At 46.2% G+C, this 21341-nt stretch overlaps 1 protein-coding gene across 2 annotated transcripts in view; it reads right to left on the reverse strand.

The window, feature by feature from the left end:
- Alpk2 (alpha kinase 2) overlaps window positions 1–21341 on the reverse strand; it is a 117524-nt gene that overhangs the window by 28592 nt on the left and 67591 nt on the right. For both annotated transcript variants that reach the window (XM_046419425.2, XM_058571355.1), the window contains exons 6-11: window positions 14278–17638; window positions 9920–10067; window positions 7167–7294; window positions 7033–7068; window positions 1849–2123; window positions 160–248 (exon numbers count right to left, since the gene is read on the reverse strand). In XM_046419425.2, coding sequence (XP_046275381.1) covers window positions 160–248; window positions 1849–2123; window positions 7033–7068; window positions 7167–7294; window positions 9920–10067; window positions 14278–17638 — 4037 coding nt within the window. The remainder of the gene's footprint in view (window positions 1–159; window positions 249–1848; window positions 2124–7032; window positions 7069–7166; window positions 7295–9919; window positions 10068–14277; window positions 17639–21341) is intronic.

Here is a 21341-nt window from a genome sequence, read left to right on the forward strand (position 1 = left end):
CCCTGGAGTCCAGACAAACAGGACAGCAGGCATGGGATCCTCATGGGATTTATAGACAGAGACCAACCTTATCACTTGACATCACTCTCACCCTCACCCCTCCAGCCCTCCGAGTCCCCAGCAAATCAGATGGTAACAACCAAGTCAGGGTAGACTCACTCGGGCACTTCTCCAAAGCCTTCCAGGGGCTGTGCTTCGGCAGCGTAGATCTTGGCATAGTGTCTGGCAGTATTTTGAACACAGCATTCCTACATCACCAAACACGTGTGAAATCCAAGTGATTAAAAGGAATCAGAGTATCACCCAGTAATACCATTCCGGCAATTTTCCCAGTGTAGGTCACACCAATGGATTCCTGAACCCATCAAAGCACACATTTATTAATTTTGTTGTTGTTGTTGTTCATGCTGGGGGTCAAACACTTCACCTGAGCTACATCTCTAGTCCCTGAAGCAGTAATTATCATAACCTAGAGTTGGCCTCATACAGAGGAGATCTGAGACATGAAGGGACTACCCAGGCCAAGGTCAAGGGTATTCCAAACTATTACACTTCTAAACCAGCTGAAATTCACCCCTGAACTACTGGGGCTGGCCCCTTGTCATGATGACAGACAACGCTGGGGTTGGGGGCTCCTGGTTTTCCTCTGAGATATCCCCCTGCAATTCCTTTTCTAAGTTGTAATTTGCATAGTAAATAAGGACACTTTGACAAGATTTCTGGCTCAGGAAAACCAAAGTGCATCCTGCTTCCCCCTCTTTTCTTTTCTGAGTGGGAGTCTGTGTGCTGGGGGATTTTCTATGAGTGGCCATACTCAAGATGGAAAGCTCAATGAAAGAAAAGAAAAAGAGGTGTGGGTTCAGAGGAGAAAGGAACATGATGGGAAAAGCCCCATACTTGGAGAAGAGTGGCTGCCCTCATAAGCACATGGTCTCACAGACATCACCACACCTGAATCGGGGATGGTTTATGATTGACAGGACCCGGGAGAGTCATCCAAGCTCAATCCACTAGGTTATGGGTAAAAATGTTGAAAGGGCACTTAGTCTGTGAAAGAGCTCGCCCCAACCCTCCTGACAGCTTACCAGTGCTGGTGTGGAGAGTGAACCACAGGGGTCAAGGGGAGCTGGGGAGGGGAGAAGTCAAAACTACCCCTCCCCTGTCCTCCCCTGCCCTCCCCTGTCCTCTCTCCCCTCTCCTTCCCTCTCCTCTCCTCCCCTCTGGCCTCAAGTTCTGCAACTCGGTGACAGAGAGAGATGGGAACTTAGCTGGAGACTTGGGCCAATCTCTCTTTGTAGTTTATAGGCTGAACCAAACTCAGGAAAGCAGGAAATAAGACAAATGCTGACCCTTTTGAATACACCCCCCTGCTGCCTGCTCCATAAAACAAAACACTCAAGAGTTTAGCGCTGATTTAATCTGTCACTGTTGCTTCCAACCTCCACCTGCCCTATCATCCCATGTCCAAGTAGATTCAAATCCCCAGGGGTCTCCTGGGGCCTCCTAGGAACAGAAATGACCATGTTCAAATCAGAATTGGAGAGGGGTTTCCAGGCATTGGTGAAGTCCCAAATATCTGGTAAGAGACCAAGAAATTCTTCCAAGAACTAAGTGACCCCCCCACCACTTGACTTTGATCAGTACTCCAAGACTAACAGGCCCCCAGCATTCAGACTTGATCCACATCCCAAACTGAGCAACCCCCTGTATTCAGCTTTGATTTCTACACCCCCAAAAAAGAGAAACACCTTTGGGAGACACTCTCATTCATTCTGAGTCTGATTTTCATCTCAGGTTACCTTGGTCACTCTCCTACCTGAAGGGACACCTTTGGGCAGACAGACCCACCTGGGCAGCAAGTTTGTAGTTCCTTTGGATGAGCTCGTCGTTGTTTCTGGTCCCATAGGCGACTGCGTTGTGTACCTTGAGCACACAGGCATGACCCGGCTGGAAGACGGGTGTGAGGCCCTGCATCACGGTGCTGCGGAAGGCTTTGCGGTGGACCCCCTCCCCGAAGTGCAGCGCCTCGGTGGCAATCTGTCCACGCAGGCGGTCCCCAAAGTAGTGGTCATTGAGGAAGTCCTCTTTGAAGATGAGCTGACTAAATTCAATCTCTTCACACCCTAAAACATAGCATAGTTTGGTTGGACAGATTATCTCCCAGTCCTGATCCTTGGAGAACTAGTGTCTCCCATCATGTAAGGGCAAGGACAGGGTTGACCTGTTGAACCAAGAGGGAGGAACCACACTTAACTGCTAACAGAGACACAGCTAAAGGGAGAGATGGGGAGAGGAAGCGTCACTGAAGGAGGATGTAGGAGGATCCTGGAAGACCCCCATAGGACACATGCAAGAGGAGACCAGTTGGAGTGAAACTGGGGAGACCAGGAAAAGAATTGTAGACAGATCTGGAAATTAAAAGCAGAACCAGGCAGAAAAACTAAAAGCAAGTCAAAAAGATGGGCCAAGTCTAGTGTAGAAGAGAGGGGAAGGACAAATGACCAGATCCAATAGCGTTGTATCAATCTTTTATCATGATTGGTGCCTTTTTTGGGCATTTTTTCTAAGAATTCCCCTGCAAAAATCTTAACACTACAAATCACACATGCATACACACACTCACTCATGTACCATGTGTATATCTGTACTATACACAAAAAAGGAAGGTTTTTTGCCCCCTTAAGAGTGATACTGCCTCACTTGAGAAAGCACATGAGATATATATTAAATAGGCAAAAATATAGAACAAAATATGAAAAGAATATTCTTTGAAGACAAGTTGAAAAGAGTAGACTTATTTTGGATTTATTTGTAAAAAGAAAAGTAGAATTGTTTCCTGAGTTTCCAAGCAGCTGGTTTTTTGGAGTTGATTCTATACATGCGTCAGATGATAATGGATTCAATCAGGATGCTCCATTTTAAACTAGAGATGACCAAATCAGACTTCTGACTTGCTGACAGAGGAAATAAGATGGCTTTCAATGAAACAAGATTGTTTAGATTTTTAAAAACACCTATTTCTCAGAGCTGATAGCTTTCTATACTTTTAAAAGATAAAAGTAGTCAGGGGTCGTGTGAAAATCCCACTTTGTTTTTACACGGTATGTTTAGAGAAATGTTTTTCTCTTCTTTACAAAATATTTTCAGATCATGTGCTTCAAGAGTAGCCTGTGAGGGGTACTAGCTATTAAAACTGGAAGGAAACGGAGCCTACGCTTAAGGAATATCGGTTAATGTCTAGGCCTAGTTATTGTCAGAAAGAAAGAGGAAGGGAGGGGATTTTCAGATAGAAAACATGGGTGAATTGCTGGAGGCTGCCAGAAGGAAGAGGGTCTTCAGAAAAAGTGCTGTAAATGATTTCAAAGAGGCTATCTGAAGGCTGGGGGACCAGAATGGGCCTCTTGAGCAAAAGGACTGTGAACTGCAGATAATTGAGAAGCAGATGCAGGAAAGCCTTTGGCCTCCCTCTATTTGCCAAAATTAAAACATACATTTACAAAGACAAAAGATATCCCACCTACCCTTCTCTACCAGGGAGAATAAAGATTATGCACTATGGACAGCTTGGACCCCTGAGAGTCTGGAGATAGCCCAAGGCAATCTACATTAATCAACTTCACTTGCTAGCCCTTATCCACCATTTATTTGCCTTCTGCAAGAAGCCACTTCTAGAACTCAAAAGTCCTTCTCTCTCTCTCGTCAATTCTCTAACAATTTACTGCTTCTTGTTTGAAGATGCTCTATAAACTGGAATTCAAAATCACCTTTCAGGGAATGACTCATTTCCTGGGTGTCTCCAATGTAGACATAAAACATAACACGATAGTACACTTCAGCTTGTATTTCTCCTTATACCTGTCTTTTGTTACAGGGGCCTGTTCCAACAAGACCTCAGGAGGTTGAAGAAAAATATTTTTCTTCCCCTACAACTCCTGAGTAAACTGTCCTGGATTCCAATGGGGTGTTTTCTCAGGTGAGCTCTTAGGCGAGAGTTGTAACAGGTTGCATCGTAAGTGACAGAACCAGAATAAAACTTTAAATTTATAATGAACAGTGTAGTTTCAATTTATAACAGTTAAATTTTAAAAAATAGGTGGAAAATGAATAGGAACTGCTTTTTATACAACCCAAACCTTCTCAATTCTAGTGACATGATGAATTTCAGTTTAACAATTTGCTTCAAATACCACTTAAAGAATATGGAAAATGTTTTAATGCCATAACCCAATAAACATGAGTCATATTTGCCACATCCTGTTTTCCTTCAAAATCCCCAGATTTCTAAAATTCAGATAGAAAATTCAAAGGTTAAAAAGTTTAGGTTTATGCTTTTGAATGAATCAGTTCTGGGCTGGGAATGTAGCTCGGTGGTGGAGCTCTGGTCTAGCTTGAGGCCTGGCTTGGATACCGGTGCTGCAAACCTCCTTCCATTAAAACAACCCCCCCCCCCATAAAAAAATTAAATTAAAAAAAAAATTAAATTTAATTAAAAAACAAAAGTTGTTCCAGACAATATACTTAGAAATAGGAAGAAAAATAAATTTTGGTACAGTATTATATGTGGTATAGTTAACAATCATGTCAGTTCCAACAGAAATGTCTACTTAACAAGGATAAACCATGAAAGAAAGAAAAAAAAAATTTAGTACTGTTCTCTGTCTCTGGAAAGCCCCGTGGGGAAAGAGCTGGAGTTTTAGCTGGAATGTGACTCCCTTTGCAGAGGAAGCAGGTTTGCACCTGCAACTTGGCAGAAACTGTGAGAGAATGTCCTGTCCAAGGGATATCTGCTGCGGCAGTGCCTGAAATGTCACTGTTCCTGAGGGCGTCACCTCAGAGCTCAGACCTCTTCTGCAGGGGGAGATGGCAGGAAGCATGCCTTATTTAGACCAGTTTCTTCACTGGGAAGGGTGACTCAAATAACAGGAACACGGAGCACCTGGGGGGGTCTCAGAAAAGACCAGAGTGTGGCAGTTCAAGTCTCAGGCTAGACAGAGCCCTCCATTGCCCTGCTCACCTGCCCACACCGCTGCCTCCAGCACCTGCGGGGGCAGTCCCTGAGAGAACCGAAAGGCTGGAGCAGGTGCCTGTGAGTGTCAGGAGACCAAAACAACTCCCTGAGGTTCTCTGCTACACCCAGAAGTTGCAAAATCCAAACTCTAAACACACAGAGAAACCATGTGGCTACCTGCAGCCCCCGTGGCAAAGACTGCTAAGAGGGAGGGAAGAGCAAATCACGAATATATTAATAAAATGTAATGACATCATTAAGTTGGGTTACTTGTGTTTAATTTGGCCCATCATTCATTTCAGGCTTTCCCGTGAGTTTAGCTTTATTAGTTTTTTAATTAGAGACTGACTTACAAAATGCTATTTGTTTCTCCTGTAGAGAATTCAATGAATATTTAGTGAAAGATTTCTCTAAATAATAATTTTTAAAAAGGTGATTAAAAGCAATTTTCAGCTGATCCAAATAAAGGTACAGTATCAAGTGAGGCCAGGTATGGCCTCCCCAGTCTGGTGAGTCACTGAAAGTGGACGCCCTGTCAGAGGGGCAGAAGCTGGGAGCAGGGGATGTCTTCAAGGACTCTGGCTGGAGTCAGCAGGCCCTACCAGTGGCACCACTTCCATCTGCTGGTCTGTGACATGTCCCCATTAGGGTCTCATTCTTGACTGGTGAAAGCCTTGTGACACGAGTTTATGCAAACCAAAATCAAGAATGTCATAGCAAATGTCAGATGTGAATGCCAATCAGTGCTAAGAAGCTGACTGCAACCGCGAAGCCCTCATCAAAGTCGGTTTGTTTTCTAGAGCAGAAGGAGGAAGGGAATGGATTCTTTTGCATATTTTGACTTTTGGGGATGTGAAACAGAAATGAGGGAGGATTTTAAATTAAAACACAAGTACACTACACATCGAAGATGGGGATTTAGCATGGGGGGGTTATGAAGAGCTTGCATTTAAATTTATTGTTTTGGATCAATATCACAATATTTGCTAGACCATTCCCAGCCTTGATCCAGTTTCTTGCTTTTGGCATCCTGGATCTTAGTGCACCTGGATCACTTCAATTGTCCTATTTTTACAGAGATCTCAGGTGTTTTGGTTGCTTTAAAACTCAGCACTAACAATACAACTTTAAGACGCTAACCCAATTTAATCATCCGAGTTTTACCCATATCCTCCCTAAAGCCGAACAAGGGTCCTATGCTGTGCTAAGAGTTAGTAACACGGTGGTGGGGCGGGGCACTGAGGGGTATTCGGAGCCACCTTGCTCTGGCTCCCAAGAGCTGATTGTGGGCATCTCCACCAGCTTCACAATTTGTGACTACATGGATAGAGTAAAATTAGCCGTGCAGAGGGTGTCTGCTCCATGGAAACTGGAAAAATACAGACCAGGTAGGGGTGGGCATGGGTCGACCTAGGCAGATGGGTGATTTCCCCTAAGAGGGAATACATGACAAATGTGGATTCCACCAAACTGTGGGAGACTCAATGAATGGCCCTCTGGTGGCAGAAGCGTCCAGGAGCAGCAGCTGTTAGGCTGTGGCGATGCCAGATAGGAGGCACAAAAACCCATCTTTCATTTTCATTAAATGAACGAACAGGGTTATACTCCAGCCCTCGACTCTCTCTGCTCAGCTAGTTATTCTAAAAAGGGAATCGAAGAAACAAAACATGCTGTGTAAGTGTCACAGGCTGGAGAACCCCACACAGCAGGGCTGAGCGCCAGCCAGTGTGGACGCCGACAGAAAAAGGTCAGATCCAAACTCCCCCCAACAGGTGTTCCCAGCATCCCCATCACTACAGGTCACCCTCTTTCATCAACGATGCGCCTGAGGGTATTTGCAGCCCAGTGACAGGACACAGGAGGACAGCCCTTACAATCTCATGGAAATGGCTCCTGAATCGCCCCTCGTTTCTCTGGCCATTCCTGAGCTCCCCACTGGGTTGGAAGGGTCTGTGGGGACATGCACGCTGGGAGCTGTCACAGGGAGCCCACTTCCTCTAACAGGCCAACTCACGTTGGCTTACCTTTAATATCCCCGTGACTGGAAAGCTGTCTGAGAACTAGAAGAAGACAAAGAAGAGACTGGCTTCAGTCCAGGTGTCCGTTCGGGAGTGGGCGGGGCCAGGGCTTCCACCTGAGACTGAGGAGCCGCGGTTACCTTGGGCGGTGAGGTGGAACTCGGAAGCCACTTTTCCACAGCTGTTCTTGATGCAGCAGCAGTAGAGACCCTGGTCCTTCTGACTGGCTTGAACGATGGTCAAGGAAACAGCGGAGTTGTCCCCTGCGCTGTAAAGGGGGACATTAACATGCACAGACCGAGTCATTCCTAAGTCGCATTCTCCTAGTGCCCTAAAGGAGAGACAAGGTAATGATTCCCCCCTTTGTGTTCCCCCCCTCCCCCCGTGGTCCAGCGAAAGGACTAGACCCCGACGGGCTATCTGAGCATCCATTTATCGGCGGAGGACCATGACCCTTAGGTTTAACCCCCCTCACTCTAACTGGCAGGAGGAGTCCACAGAAACAAGCCTGAGGCTCAACTGCCAGGCTCAGCTGCAGAGCCCAGAATTACAACAGTCACCTGGGAGTTGTCAACAACACATCTGCTCAGAATTCGCCTCAATTATGCACTTGAAGAAAACCTGGTGACTCCATACCCTAACCTAAACCCAGAAAACAGGGGACAAAACGGGTCCTTTGTTTTACATAAAACATCACCACTGAGGCCCACCTCCTTTTGGTGATGTCTTAAAAGACAGAGTCTTGCTGTGTTGCCCAGTCTGGTCTTGAACTCCTTAAGTGATCGTCCTGCCAAATCCTCCCTAGCAGCAGGGACTACAGGTGTGTGCCACCAGCTTGGATTTGGGGGACTCCTTTAAAATAGTGTCTTCCCCTGGCGAATACCACCCACCTATCCAATATCTTTAAGTTCCAGACATCATGCTCTGAATACAAAACAGAGTGGTGGCAGGTATTGGTGCTGAAGGTGGTGACAGCTAGTGCACACTGAGAACTTGGTAGGTATTGGGCATTGTGCTAAAGCACTTAGAGGTCTATGCTCAGAATGACCCCGTAGGGAAGATGGTTACTCTTCTCATTTCACAGATGAGGACCTGAGACTTTGAGAAATTCAAGCCAAGGGCCTCCACACAGCCAAAACATCTCACTATTACATGCACAAGCAGAGCATGCTACCACTTTCTTCTTGGTTTCCTCCACATCTACTTTTCTTTTGCTTCCTAGCCATGAGGTGAGCAGTTTGCTCTCGGACATTGCCACCCAACATACCCACCAGAAGCCAAAAGCAACAAGTCTGCCAAATATTGGACTGAAACTTCAAAAACTATTCACCAACATGAACCCTTTTTCTTCATAAGTTAATTATTTCAGGTGCTCTGTCATAGTGATGGAAAGCTGAATAACACAATAAGGCAGTGAGATATTTCATGGAGGGACTTTTAAAAGAAAACACTCAACTAAAAGTAGGGATGAGAGATTTTACCTAATATTTGAAAACCCACCTGAAATAATATAAATGATCTCTCAATATACAACGGAATTATCATTTCCAAACATTCTCAAGTGTTAGTGTAGAGCAGATGGGTTCAACTAAGCTATTGCCAACATGAAATGAAGCAAATACTACTAAGAATTTAAAAGACTTCAGTGCTTACTATTGACATATGCTCCCTAGAGGGAGGTGAGGTTTTTGTAAATATGCCTCAAATGGAAAAGGAACCTGGAAAATTTAAGCACCAATCAAGCCTGTTTAATTGAAAAACACTGAAAACGTTAGTTAATTGTTCTTGGCTGACAGGTTCAGGAAAAAAAGTTAAAATGAATACTTAGTACTTTTAAAATAAAGTTCTAGGGGACCTCCTTGACTTAAAAGTCAGTCTACTTCTTCTCCATTATAATAATCTTTTAAAGCCATACATAGGACAGGCAGGGTCATGGTGACCTTTTAAGCTAAGTGATTACTGGATCAATCACGTCTAATTAGATTTTCTGGGGTGATGTTGATAGAAAGGAAACCACAGCTCTCGTCTTCCATAGCTGCATTTGGGAAAGAATTTCCAGATGTTTGTTCCAAGAAGACAAATCTGATTTAACTGCACAGAAACCGTCCGATTTTCTTCCATTTTCAATCTATACACAACCAGCTGAAGGGCATGTGAACACCTCTGTGGCCCCAGGGCTGACCTGGGGCCTCCTGGAGCAGGAGTGGGTGCCTGCAGGCTGTTTGGGTTACGCTGGTTTCATGGAGGCAGGTGATTTGTGTCTAGAATGCAGCAGAGGAAGCCTGCGTTCATCAGGTCAGTTGAACAATCATTAACTGCCAAGAGGCAGGTTCAGCCCACACCAGTGTCCACGGCAAGAATCCTCACTCATCTCTTCCTCAGGGTCCCCTCCTGTGCTGTCCTAGGGACCCAGAAACTAACTGGTCTCCCCACCTCAGAGACAGCTGCCTGTCATCCTGAGTAGCTATTACTTTTTGGTAAACTCATGGAACTTTTCTTCTTTTTATTCACCTTTGTCAGATTAATAAGAGTTTATGCAGCAGAAAACACTCATTGGCGACACACAGACACACAGAAGAGAGTTCTTTAGCCTCAAGACCACAGATCCTCAGTCAAGAATACTAACATGTTTCCTGAGTTTAAACTGTAAGGAAAGGTCCTGTGACTTCCTAAGAACACAGAGCTCTCGGGCGGCAGAGCCCAGGTGAGAGGCCAGGTGAGATGCCCCGTTCAGGCATCTGTATGCCATTCCCACTCTTCTTGGAGCTGTGGGCAGGGGATCTTTACTTCCATTTGCCTTTTCACTTCCTATAATTTATGATTTTATTTTGTAACTACACTAAAAAATAAGTGTGTATCAACTGTGAAAAGCAACCAGGATCAAATACCCGACCTTCTCTGGACTTGAGCTATTGACTTTGAATCTTTTGTCCACCAGATGGTAGAATCTTCGTGAACTTCTGCAAACTGGCAGCTTAAGTTTACATTTTCAGGGTGGTCAGGGAACATCTCGGCCTGGATCTTTTTCAATACGACTGGAGCTAGAAACAAGAGAGGTGTAGGTCAGTGTGGGCAGAAGACTTTCCCATGGCATCTTATTTAATTCTCACAATTCTGAGAGACAGGAATAACACCCCCAAATTATGAATGAGGAAAATGAGTGAGAGGTGATGTGCTTGCTTGGACAGTTAGAAAGTGAGCAAACCACTCTGATGGAAAACTCCTGTTTTTCATTACTTAAAACTCCTTGGGTGAGGTCTATAGTGCCCTCTGTGAGACAGAACTTGAAAGACTTTTTTTTTTTTTTTAAAGGGTGGAGCAACCTAGTCTATAGGACCTGGGCTAAATAAAGATGCTTTTAAATAATTACCAGGTGATCCAGGTCAAAATTAGATCCAGAGATTAGGAAGTAGAATAAAATATGGACTACTCAGGTAACTGCAGTTAAGTCTCCAAATGTAAAAGACAATTCAAGAATAAATTATTTGTTGAAAAATGCTCGATCCTCAAAGCTGTCTTTGCTAAAGATGGCCTATGGACTGGAGTGATGTGGACATTGCTCTCACTCTCAAAAGAGGTGTCTACTTCAATGAAACAGGAACCAAAAGAAATGATTTCAGGGGCTGGAATGAGAACTTTAAATATCACCTTTTATTTTTATTGGTGAGGAGCGCAGAGCCTGACCTGCAAATGTGTAGTCAGTCAGGGAAGCCACTGGGTGGCAACATAGACACCAGAACACCCGGAGGACAGAGTCAGATGTGCGAGATGATTGGAAACGTGCTCTGCAGCTTCAGGAACAAATGTTACAAACATTATATGATCCACAGGCAAGCCAAAAGTATCCCTCGGGAGGCTTTGTTTACTCCTGTTCCACTCCAGTGAAGAGTGTTGTGTTGTGTTAAACGAGCTTACCATTTTTCCTGGGCCCCCCGCAGACACTTGGCTATAAGAACGCATATTTTAAAGCTAACTATGTGCCCAGGAAGCGGCAACGGGCTGGTTGGTAACAAATCCCTCAACCAGAGAGTAGCTGAGACTACTAACAACATTACTGGAGCCAAGTGCGTCATCATCAAGAGAGAAAACACTCCACGTCCTTACTGATGGCTAATCTCATTTGGTTCTTTGGGCTCTGCAGCTCCTGCCCAAGCGGAGGCTGTTCCAGGGCACAGCCTCAGATGCTAGACCCAGGTCTTGACCAACTCACCTCCACCTGGGCTATTCCCTTGAAGTCCCTTCCACGTGGTGGCAATCTTCCTGGGCCATCTGGGTACACCTACATGTTCTGAAGGCTGTTTTAAGTGTTGAAGACGAAAAAAGTGGGATGGTGGAGAGAAGGGCCTTAAATGGGTATAGAACTGAAGGGTGGGCTCTGGGAGACAGGAAACTGGTTCAGCAAGGAGCCTGGGGGCCTTGGGAAGGATTGTCTGAGTGTGAGAGAAGAGCACTGCAGCCAAATGAGTCAGAGGAGGCCCAGGAGCGTGGCTGTTTATCAAGTGTTGAGCAAACACCACACAGAAGTCCTCTGGTGGACCTGAGGCTTCCACTGTCCTGAGGATGCCTCGAAAAGGTTACCTGGCCTTTGTTTTCTTTCTTTCAGAATCATCCAAGTCCCTCCCCACCCCCTGCCACACGCACACTTCCAACTCCTAGCCCACCAGGTCACTGACGGGGGGCACTGAATCTGGGCTGCTCCAGGGGAGGGGAGGGTGAGCTTCAGACTGTGGGTACACAGGCAAGGTGTCACCACAGGTCTGAAGGGCAATACTGAGCAGAGATGAAGACTCTACACCAGGCAGAATGGGAACTTCTTAGCCTGGTGTCTTCCTAGTGGTGACATTAAAAAAAAATGAAATTGCTGTACCTTACCCTGGAAAGACAAAACTAAAAATCTTTTGAGTATGTGTTGGTGGAGTAGGTTCTAAAGAAGGCATATTTAGAATCCGTGATGGACAGACAACTCTAAGGTAACAAGTTACAAGGAAGAGGCAGACCATTGTTGAAGGGGAGCCTATACAATCTGCCATGCCAAGTGGTAAGAGCCAGAAGAGAATCATCTCTCCTGTCACTTGTCCTTGGCTTTGTTGCTTCATACGGATTAGGGCACACGGAAGATTCTTATTGAATAAGTAGTCGCTGCACTAATTATCACAAGTAATTGGGGTCACTGTGTAAAACAATATGTCCTTAATAAATGAATGGTCAGGCAGTTGTAGACCAAGCCAGGTAAGGGCTCTTTCAGAGAAATGGCCTCGTGCTTGTTTGTCGTTAGGGCCAGAAGCTGGAAGGACCGAGGCACTGTCCTACCTTTCCCTGAGAAGGAAAGACCCACCCAACAGGCATCTCCCCCACCACTGGGGAAGGACATAGGATCAGAGCCTACCTGGGTGTGAGCAGAGCCCTCCTGGGACTCAAGAAGAATTCAGGGGAGAGTGCCCTGAATGCTCCCTCACCAGAGGCTCCCCTTTCCATGAGGCCTGGTGTTCCTCAGAGAAGAGAGGCTGTGCATTAGGAAGCACTCTTTCTTCTGATACTCAGTTGGTATCAACTCAGACACAATGACCCTGTGTCTGAACGAAGTTCTGAATTTATTTCATGGGCACTTGCTTCATGTTCCTTTGCACTTGTATGTGGGGATGAGTCCTATTATCAGCACCCCAATTTGATAGGTGAGGAAAGCGAGGTTTCCAGAGGCTGAGGCATTTGTCCAAGGCTGCCCAGTTCCTGGGAGAAGCCAGACTTGAACCCAAGCAACCCAGCTCCTAATCTGGGCCCTAAACCACCGCATCACAGCTCCCTCCCACATGGGCCCAAACACCTGCAAACATCCCAAATCTCATTTGCCTCTTCATGGTCCCCACAGCCCTGGGGGCATTGGTAATGGTCCTTCACTGCCACATTGGGTTGGTCTGGTCTGGAAAAGTGTTTGTGTCTATCTCAAGGTCTCTTCAGGCCCCTGAGCCTGTGGCCCACTGCCCTTGGTCCCAGCTCGGCTAGCACTGTGCCTTTGAGAATGTGGCCCACCCTGTCATCAGCCCTCGGTGCTTGGGATGGCGATGCTGGGCTCAAACTCTCCCACAGCACGGCTCTTGGCATCACCCTTCCTTCCACAGGCAACTTGAATAGTTGTGGTCAAGAACCCCAAATAAAATTTTTCCCTCTAGGCTGAAACCACTTCTGAGATTTGTTTTTAAAAAGCATTGCTTCTTTCCCTTTCATATATTTCAAAATATGCACTAAGAAGCTGTTGGAGACCCCCTCTCTTCAGAAGGCAGTTTCTTCTGCCATCTTTTCAGAACCAGGTCTGAGAAGGTCTGAGAAAAGAAAAGCTCAGGCCTCAGGGTCAGAGGACCCAGGCATAGTGAGGACCAAATTTCTCCTCCAGGTCACCTGGGCCAGAGCTCTGCCCCTGCCTGGGCACTTGTGCTGTAGCTCTCCGTACAGTTTTCCCCGCTGACTTCTGCACTGTGTGTGGAAGGGAAGAGGCATTTGAAATAAAAGAGGCCCGTTTCAGGGTCTGGAATGGAATCGGGGGCTAAAGTGATACTATAACTGCAATTACAAGGGCTTTTGAGGTTCAAGTGGCTTGAAATCTGGAACTCAGCCACCAGAGGTTAGAGGAGGTTAAGTTCAGAGAGCGCGAGGGTGAGTTGGAAAGAAATTTTATACTCATATTTGGAAGAAAACCAAGGTTAAGTTAAGCCATTTTGAGTGAACATCAGTGATTAAAGAGGAGAATCCCAAAAATGCCACTGGAATACTTCTTTCTATATATCCTGCTGTGTTCTTTTTAATTATACTAATTAGCCACTTTGTTTATCTTTTTAGATAATTTTTAAAGGATAACTAAAAATAGAAAGGGATTGTAATCATGCTCCCTCAATCAAACACACCTAGAGCAGCCTTTCTCAGCCCTTCTCAGGTGTGCCGCCCCGTCCCCCATCACCTGGGAACTTGGTAGGAGTGCAGATTCTTGAGCCCACCTCCCCATGAACACTGCATCAGAACTCTGGTGTGGGACCAGGAAATCTGGGTTGTAACCAGCCCTCCAGGGATCCTGATGCCTGTTCAAGTTTGAGACCCACAGGCCTGCGTCCCAAGCCACTTGTCCACACTATGGCATCAATGGCCACCTGCCAGATGCTTATCTGAATTGCTAAGGGCTCAAGAGGACACAGGAACTTCACACCTCATCTTACAAACCCAAACTTCAACAATGAAAAAAAAAAAAACGCTACAGAGCCTCACCTTTTCCTTCTCTTTTGCAAGCTACCTTTTTCGGGTCTTTTTTCTCGTCTGAGCATGATAAGGATTTTTCGAGCTTAGGGATCTTTTTAAGAAGACTCAAGTTCTTTCTGACATTTTCCTTCTCTTCCAATCTCAGTCTCAGGGCTGCCACCCTGGACAGAATTTTCTTCTTTACTCCCTCAGCTAAATGTCCACTGCTCGAGGTCTCCTGCTGCTTCCTGACCTCCTCCGACGTGACCACTGCTCGATGGGTCCCTGGTAATTTGCCAGCCTGGGCAGCCACGCGGCTGGGCTTCTTCACCCCCGGCTTCTCCTCCCTGCCCAAGTGGAAGCCCTTCTGCCACAGGTCCTGCAGGAACTCAGAGGAGTTCTCTGACTCACATTCTCCAGAAATGAAAGCCAAAGTCATCTGGGGGGAGCCAGATGAGCCTGAGGGTTTGGTTTCCCCAATTTGAGGCTCTTCTGTTTTCAGTTCCTCAATCTGAGAGCTGAGTGAAGAGTGAGACATGGTTCCTTCAGGAGGTGAAGCGCAAGGTGACAGCGTAAGATCACTGGAGAAGGGCACACATTTCCCACACTCGTTCTCCATAGTTCCCCTTTCCTTTGAGTCAGAAAATATGTACTGATGGTTTCTGGGTTCAAAAACATCATTTTCAGGTCCATCATAAACTGTGGAGTTGTGAGCATCAACCCCAACAGGTGCATGTGTTATTGAAAGACAACCAGAAAGAGGTGAAGTGGGGGAAATAAATTTGGCTGTGTCCTTTTGACCTTGTTCTGCCTCCCCTGAGATTCTGCCCCTGCCCTCTTGCACTTGGCTTATCCTGCATGTACTTGGAATTCTTTGCCCACCTTCTTCCGCTGGCCACCTGGCAGGTTGGTCTTGCACCCCTGCCTGGTTATATTGACTTCCTTCAACCTCTTCTCTCTCCCTGTCTACTTGGTCTTGGTTGATTCTGGTTTTGCTTGGAATGGTTTCCCCACTGTCCTGGGGACATGGAACTTGCAGAATGGCAGGACAGATGTCCACTCCCTGACCCAAGTTTCCATCAGCTGATGTATTCCCCTCTCTGATGGCCCCTAGTGTGGATTCAGAAGGTCCCGGTTGCTCAGCCCTGGGGCGCTCCACCACACCTGCCTCACCATCAAGAGGATCTACAGAGGACTCTAGGATGTTAAGGGAGGTCAGAAACTGTTTGAAGAAGACAGTGGGGGCCACCTGGAGCTGGGTTTCCTCCTGGTTAACGTTTTCCTTCCTGCCAGATTCTGAGGCCTCTGATAGTGAATCTGCAAGATGTAATTCCTTTTCATCAACAGGGTCCACAGACGACTCCAGTAGTCTAGATTGGCTCAAGCCCTGGGAAGGAGGAGTGTTCCCATGTGCCCTGCTAACTGGTGCTTCACCTTCATGGGTTTCCTTGTTGTTGGCCAGAGCTGGACCTGTCTCAGCCTGAGGACCATGAGCCCATGCTGCTGTTTCCAGCAGGTCTGCCTCAGACACAGCAGCATCAGGTAGAGCCCAGGCCTTGTCGGGGGCTATGGAACCAGCTTCTGCCTCCCTATACTCAGGGTCTGTCCCTTGTCTTGGTGGCCAAATTTCAGAAACAGAAGCCTCTAGGGTTATAATCTTCAACTTGGCTCCTGCTTCCCAACTCCCTAGTCCAGCATGCTCCTGGGGTGTTTCAGAGACAGATGGAACACCGCTCAGAGGCTGACTATCTTCTTCCGCAGCCGCTTCTGCCATCATGAAGACACTGGTCTCTGGGCCTGAGCTGCACCTTCTTTCTGCCCTAGACTTTGCTGGAGAGGCCTCCAAGAGCACCTTGCTGGCTTCCTCTTGTGCAGCCAATGCCAGGGGCAAACTTTCTTGGAAATCATCTACAGAAAGAGAACCCTGGCAGAATGAGCTGTCCAGTTGGATTCTCTGCTTTGTTTCACTTCCTTTTTCTTGGAAATCCTGTTCAAGGCTCCTGATGTCTGCTCTGTCTGTGGACTGACTCACATCTCTAGACTGTTTATCGATCTGAAGAGGGGAAATGTTACAGAAACCCTCTCCCTCAAGAGGTGGGGGAACATGACCAGGATCTTCCAGAACACTGAGGGCCAGGCAAGGTGAATCTTTGTTAGATTCAGTTGTGGAACCACCAAAAATATGACCCAACTGTACGTTGGAAGGTAATAGAACAACATTTTTGTCCGCTGCCTCAAGTGAGCTGTCCTTGGCACCATCTGCAAGGCTGTTCTCAGAAACTGAAGCAACTTGGCACTTGGCTGGGTGGACTTTGGTGGCAACCGCACTCATTGATTTGTCCTCAGTCTCCCTGGGCACCTGAAGACCCTCGACTTGAGCAGTCAGTGCTGCTGGCTTCTCCTGCCAAAGCTTCAAGATTGAGCCATGATTGGCTGGTGAGCCGGTGGTGACTTGGACACTGGGACTCTGGTCACCTCCTTCCTTAAAGTTCAGGAAAGGGTTATCCTCAGAGGAAGGAAGATGTGTCTCCCCACGCCCTCCCAAGCTGAGTGGGATTGGGCTCTCCTGGCCATCTTGTGCTGTGGAGGGCAAGATGCAGGAGGAATTCTCTACCTCAGTCTGATGTCCCCCTGCATTGGCCTCCTGTGACATGTTCCAGATGAGAGGACTAATGAAAAGAGGGGACACAGCTGTGTTTTTGTCCTTGCTGTTTGCACACGTAGACTGTGAAGGCTCAGAACCTCGTGTTTGTAAAAGAACTGCCAGTGTCTTGTCATCAGAAGGACATAAATCACATACTTTGCTTTGACCTTCTGTGAGCTCATAGTCCATGCAGCAGATTTCCTGAGGCAAATATTTATCAGCTGGTGCCCCAACAGGAGAATCCATGGTATCACAATACATTCCTTGGTCACTGACTCCAAAACACTCTGTCACACATGCTGCTTTTCTGCTCCTTGAGCCCTTGCACACGTTCTCCAAGGGGAGGCTGGTGTCTGCAGAGCCAGGGGAAGCAGCAGAGAGAGGCTCCGGCACCTCGGGCTCCTTGCAGTCAGCACCAGTATCCCAGGGGAGATGTGTTGAGGGCCCAGCCAGGGACATCTTTCCAGCATTGGCTTCTTGGGTGTTCTGTTCATGTTCTCCATCTGCCCCAGAACCACCAGGTGGGTGGCCTTCTCTTCCAGGTTCTTCCTCCTGCTGTGGGCCTTCAGCATGACCCCCTTCCTCTAGGTATTGGGTCCAAGATGCATTTTTCTTGTGGATCCCCCATAAGTTGGAGAAGGAATCCATTGTGGTCCCGGTGAATGGAGACTCCTTCCCAGCAAATTCTGGGAATGCTGGCTTCTGGCTGAGAGAACTTCTCTCCCTGGCTGTTTCCTGAATTTGCCCCTGGGAAGATGAAAAGTGGTATTAATAGAATTGTTCCTGGGAGAGGCCTCAGCAGGACATAACAGCAGTCCTGAGTGTTAATCCTCAATGATTGTAATAATGGACAAGAAGAGCTGGAGTGACTGAAATCTGAACATGAATCCCCCAAATCACCCTAGCTGTTAGAGACTTCCTGGCAAAATACAAATCTAAGCAATTCTATGTTCCACAGGACCCTTGCCCAAATTTACCATCATAAGCAAAAAGCTACCTGACACTCATCATTTACTGAATAATTTTTCTCTTCCTCTCTCTGAGAAAAAGAGATGGAAATAAATTGAATGTTAATGATTTTGCTCTAATAAGTCACAACATGATCTATGTGCCACTTTCTAGAAAGATGAATTTCACTTGACCATTACAAAGGAAATACACAGTACTTGTAAAGTAGCAATGAGCAATTTTTGTCCCCCAAATATGACAGTTTTCTAGTTAATAATGATACTAAAGAACAGAGACAGGCCTGTCCTTTGAGCCCACCTCTAATGAAGAAATGGAGTTATAATAGGCTATCAGCACCGCCAATCAGCTTTTGCCCCTGAAAAGGTTATAAAAATCCTGACGTGCCTCCCAGACTTTAAAACAGAGGCCCTGTAGCCTTTGGTAAACCAGGGGATTCAGGACTGTCTAGTTTGTTGAGAAAAGGGAAGGGTTGAAAGGAGGGAAGGGAGGAAAAAGAGGAAGTGGGCAGAAGACAGAACTCTCCCAGTCTGAGGACTGAACTCATCTTGGTACCATCTGAATGTTGTAGATTTTGGATACCGTTCAAAGAAGCAGCAAACTCTGACTACATTCTTGTCTCTTGAAACATTCAGCCCATTGACTATTTCAAATTATGTCCAGTCATGGAGAAGGGAATTAATGCTAATTCTTGGCATTAAAGTGACTCCATCTTTGCCCCATCCACCCAGGTCTCCTGCTTTGAAGAGCCCCATGCAAATGTGCAGAGCATAGAGGACTAGCCTTAGAGAGGGAGAGGGCAAGAGTGGAGGTGCCCTCCCAGCCTCTGATAAGACAGAACTGAGAGGCCGTGTGTGCAGGGAGTCCCAGAGTGGAGGCTTATTTCCATAACTCCCACACGAGGGGTCTTCCTGCCTGGCCAGCAATCCCTGCACCTACCACCAACAGGAAGCACTCTCTCCCCACGCTGCTTGCTACCTGCCAGTCGGTCATCCTTCCTCTTCTCTTCTTAAGCTACACTGAGATTCACTTAACTCCAGATTTTGTTGGCATAAAATTGCTAATGGAACAAGAAGAAGTTCATTATGAACTCCACAAGGGTTCCGTTTTATGTAGCATTCGAGGCCTGTTTCACGGACTAGCACACAGTAGGTGCTTAATAAGTATTTGCTGAAAGAATGAATAAATGAACAAAGCATGTACCAGGTCACCCATTAAACCTCTATGTTGGAAAAGGTTTTAACTTTCATTTGCTCCTAACTTTGCGACAGCCCTATTTTAAAGGAGACTTCTAACCAGAAGCACCACTGGTTCAAATTCTGGTGTTTCTAAAAAGAAAAAATTGCATGTATTTTATTTCTAAATCCTTTTTTCTTCCTCACAATATTAACATGGAAAAGGAAAAACAAGAAAGATAATTTGGGGGACATAAGAAACAAGGCCTTTCTAAAGTATCAAAGAGCTTAATGACAAAATGACATATATAAAGTACTTGCAAAGTAGCAATGAACAACCTTTGTCCTCAAAACGGTCCTCTCCATACCTGATCACCTATAACACATGGAGAGAGTGTTCTTTCCCTTTGCTATTTTGGTGTAGATTTTTATTTTAAGCAGCGAAGTGTGGGAAGCTTCCTAGGATTGAGATGAGTACAGAGACCACCCAGTCAAAAACCCTGCTGCTCTGCTCAGGCCTTTTCACTCTGCCTGAATCTGCCCCACCTATGTCAGTCCTTTATTTTTGGGGTCTTGCTATCGTCACAGAATCATCAGTGCCAATAGATATTCATAGAGTCACTGCCAGGTAGAGAATTCTCTGCCAGGCACCAGGCAATTTTTTTTTTCAAAGGGCTCTGTTTAAAAAACTACTTTCTGGGATTGTGCCTTTATTCTTACCTACTCGTTATCAGTGATTAGTATATTAACAGAGAAATAGGCTGATTCATAAAAGAGGCTAACATCCAGAGAGAAACACAGGGTGAGTAAGTTCTGATTAGGATAAATTTGGTGATGGCCCTACAGTATCATAATATCAAATCTTGGTTGAGAAAAGTCATATTCCTCTTGTGGTATATTCACTCTTTCCTACTCTTGCTTTTAAGGTAAAATCCTACCTGAAAATACCCTAGTGAAGCCCCACAGGTCCAGACACAGGATGAGCCCTTGACAGTCTTAAATTCAGACTTTCGACAAACATTGAGTGTCTATAACACACCGGGCACTGTTCTAAGCCCTTGGGAGCATTGGTGAACTTGACAAAGATTGCTGGTCTTTGGGAGGTAGGTTCCACCAACAAACCATGGGATGAGTCCACAGTTGATGTGAAATCCTATAAATCTGACTTCAACCAATGAGATTTTTTTCCAAAGTGGAGCCTTTAGCAGCCCAGTTCCTACTCCCCGAGACTTACGGCAGCAGTTCCGAGAGCAGGCTCCTCACCTTATTCAGAAGCCAGCTCATAGAGAGAAACCTCAGGCTCACACCTTTCCAGTGAGTCAGACCTTTCTTACAGGAGTAGGCCTCTTAGTCAAATCATGACGGATAGACGTGCTCCAGCAAATGGCACTCCTGCTCAGCGACTCTCACCACAAAGTGAGTGGAGAGACCCAGTGAGACTCAGGAGGGCTTGTTACATAGGAAAATTGTTCTCACTTAGGTAGAAAGGAGTGTTGGGGGCTCTAGGGAAAGTCTACTGTCACGTGTGGTATATAGGACTGGCAACCTGGGTTTATAGCCCAGGTTAGTCCACTATGGCATGAAGGACCGCAGGTAATCTCATTAACCTCCCTGACCCTTTGTCTCCTCCTGTAAGGCTAACCACATGCACGTCAGCATCATCCTGTCAAGTGCCTGGTATATTGCCTGGTGCCCGGAAGGTACGCACTGACATTGGTTTCCTTGTCTCTGTGAAAAGGAAGTACAGCTAAGGCAAAGAGGAAATTGAGCAGCCCCGATGAGTACAACCCTGAGCTGTGGGCTTTAGGAGGACTTTCTCATTTGTTCTGAAAAATAAATCTGAAATAAAGATGCTGAATGCCTCTTTACTGAGAAGGTGAAGAGCCTGGCTCCAGACAGGAGGTAGAAATACAGTAGGTATGACAAGGGAAGTAAAATCTAAAGAAGTGGTAACCGTGATGGAAGAGCACTATAAAATATAAGGATACTCTCTGGTACCCTTCCATGAGAGAGAGTCACAGAGGACAGACTTGGATGGGTTGGAGAAAGTATGGTTAGGTCCTAGTTGGAGAAGGTATGGTTAGGTCCTAGTTGGAGAAGGTATGGTTAGGTCACCAGATAGCAGAGAAGTTCACTGGTTTATCCAGACAGAGTTTGTCTGGATTTGCTGGGCCATCAACAGAGGACCCTTCCAAATGTAGGCAGGGACCAAGTGGTTCCATCCAGTGGCATGGCATTCAGTGGAATCTGAGCAACGAGGAGGAAGAGGCTGAGTCCTCAGACCATGTGTGATAGGGGTGGAATTTGTG

The sequence above is a fragment of the Marmota monax genome, unplaced genomic scaffold (genome assembly GCF_021218885.2).
Source record: "Marmota monax isolate L192 unplaced genomic scaffold, Marmota_monax_Labrador192_F-V1.1 WCK01_AAM20220418_F8-fsc00088, whole genome shotgun sequence".
Classification (NCBI taxonomy): domain Eukaryota; kingdom Metazoa; phylum Chordata; class Mammalia; order Rodentia; family Sciuridae; genus Marmota; species Marmota monax.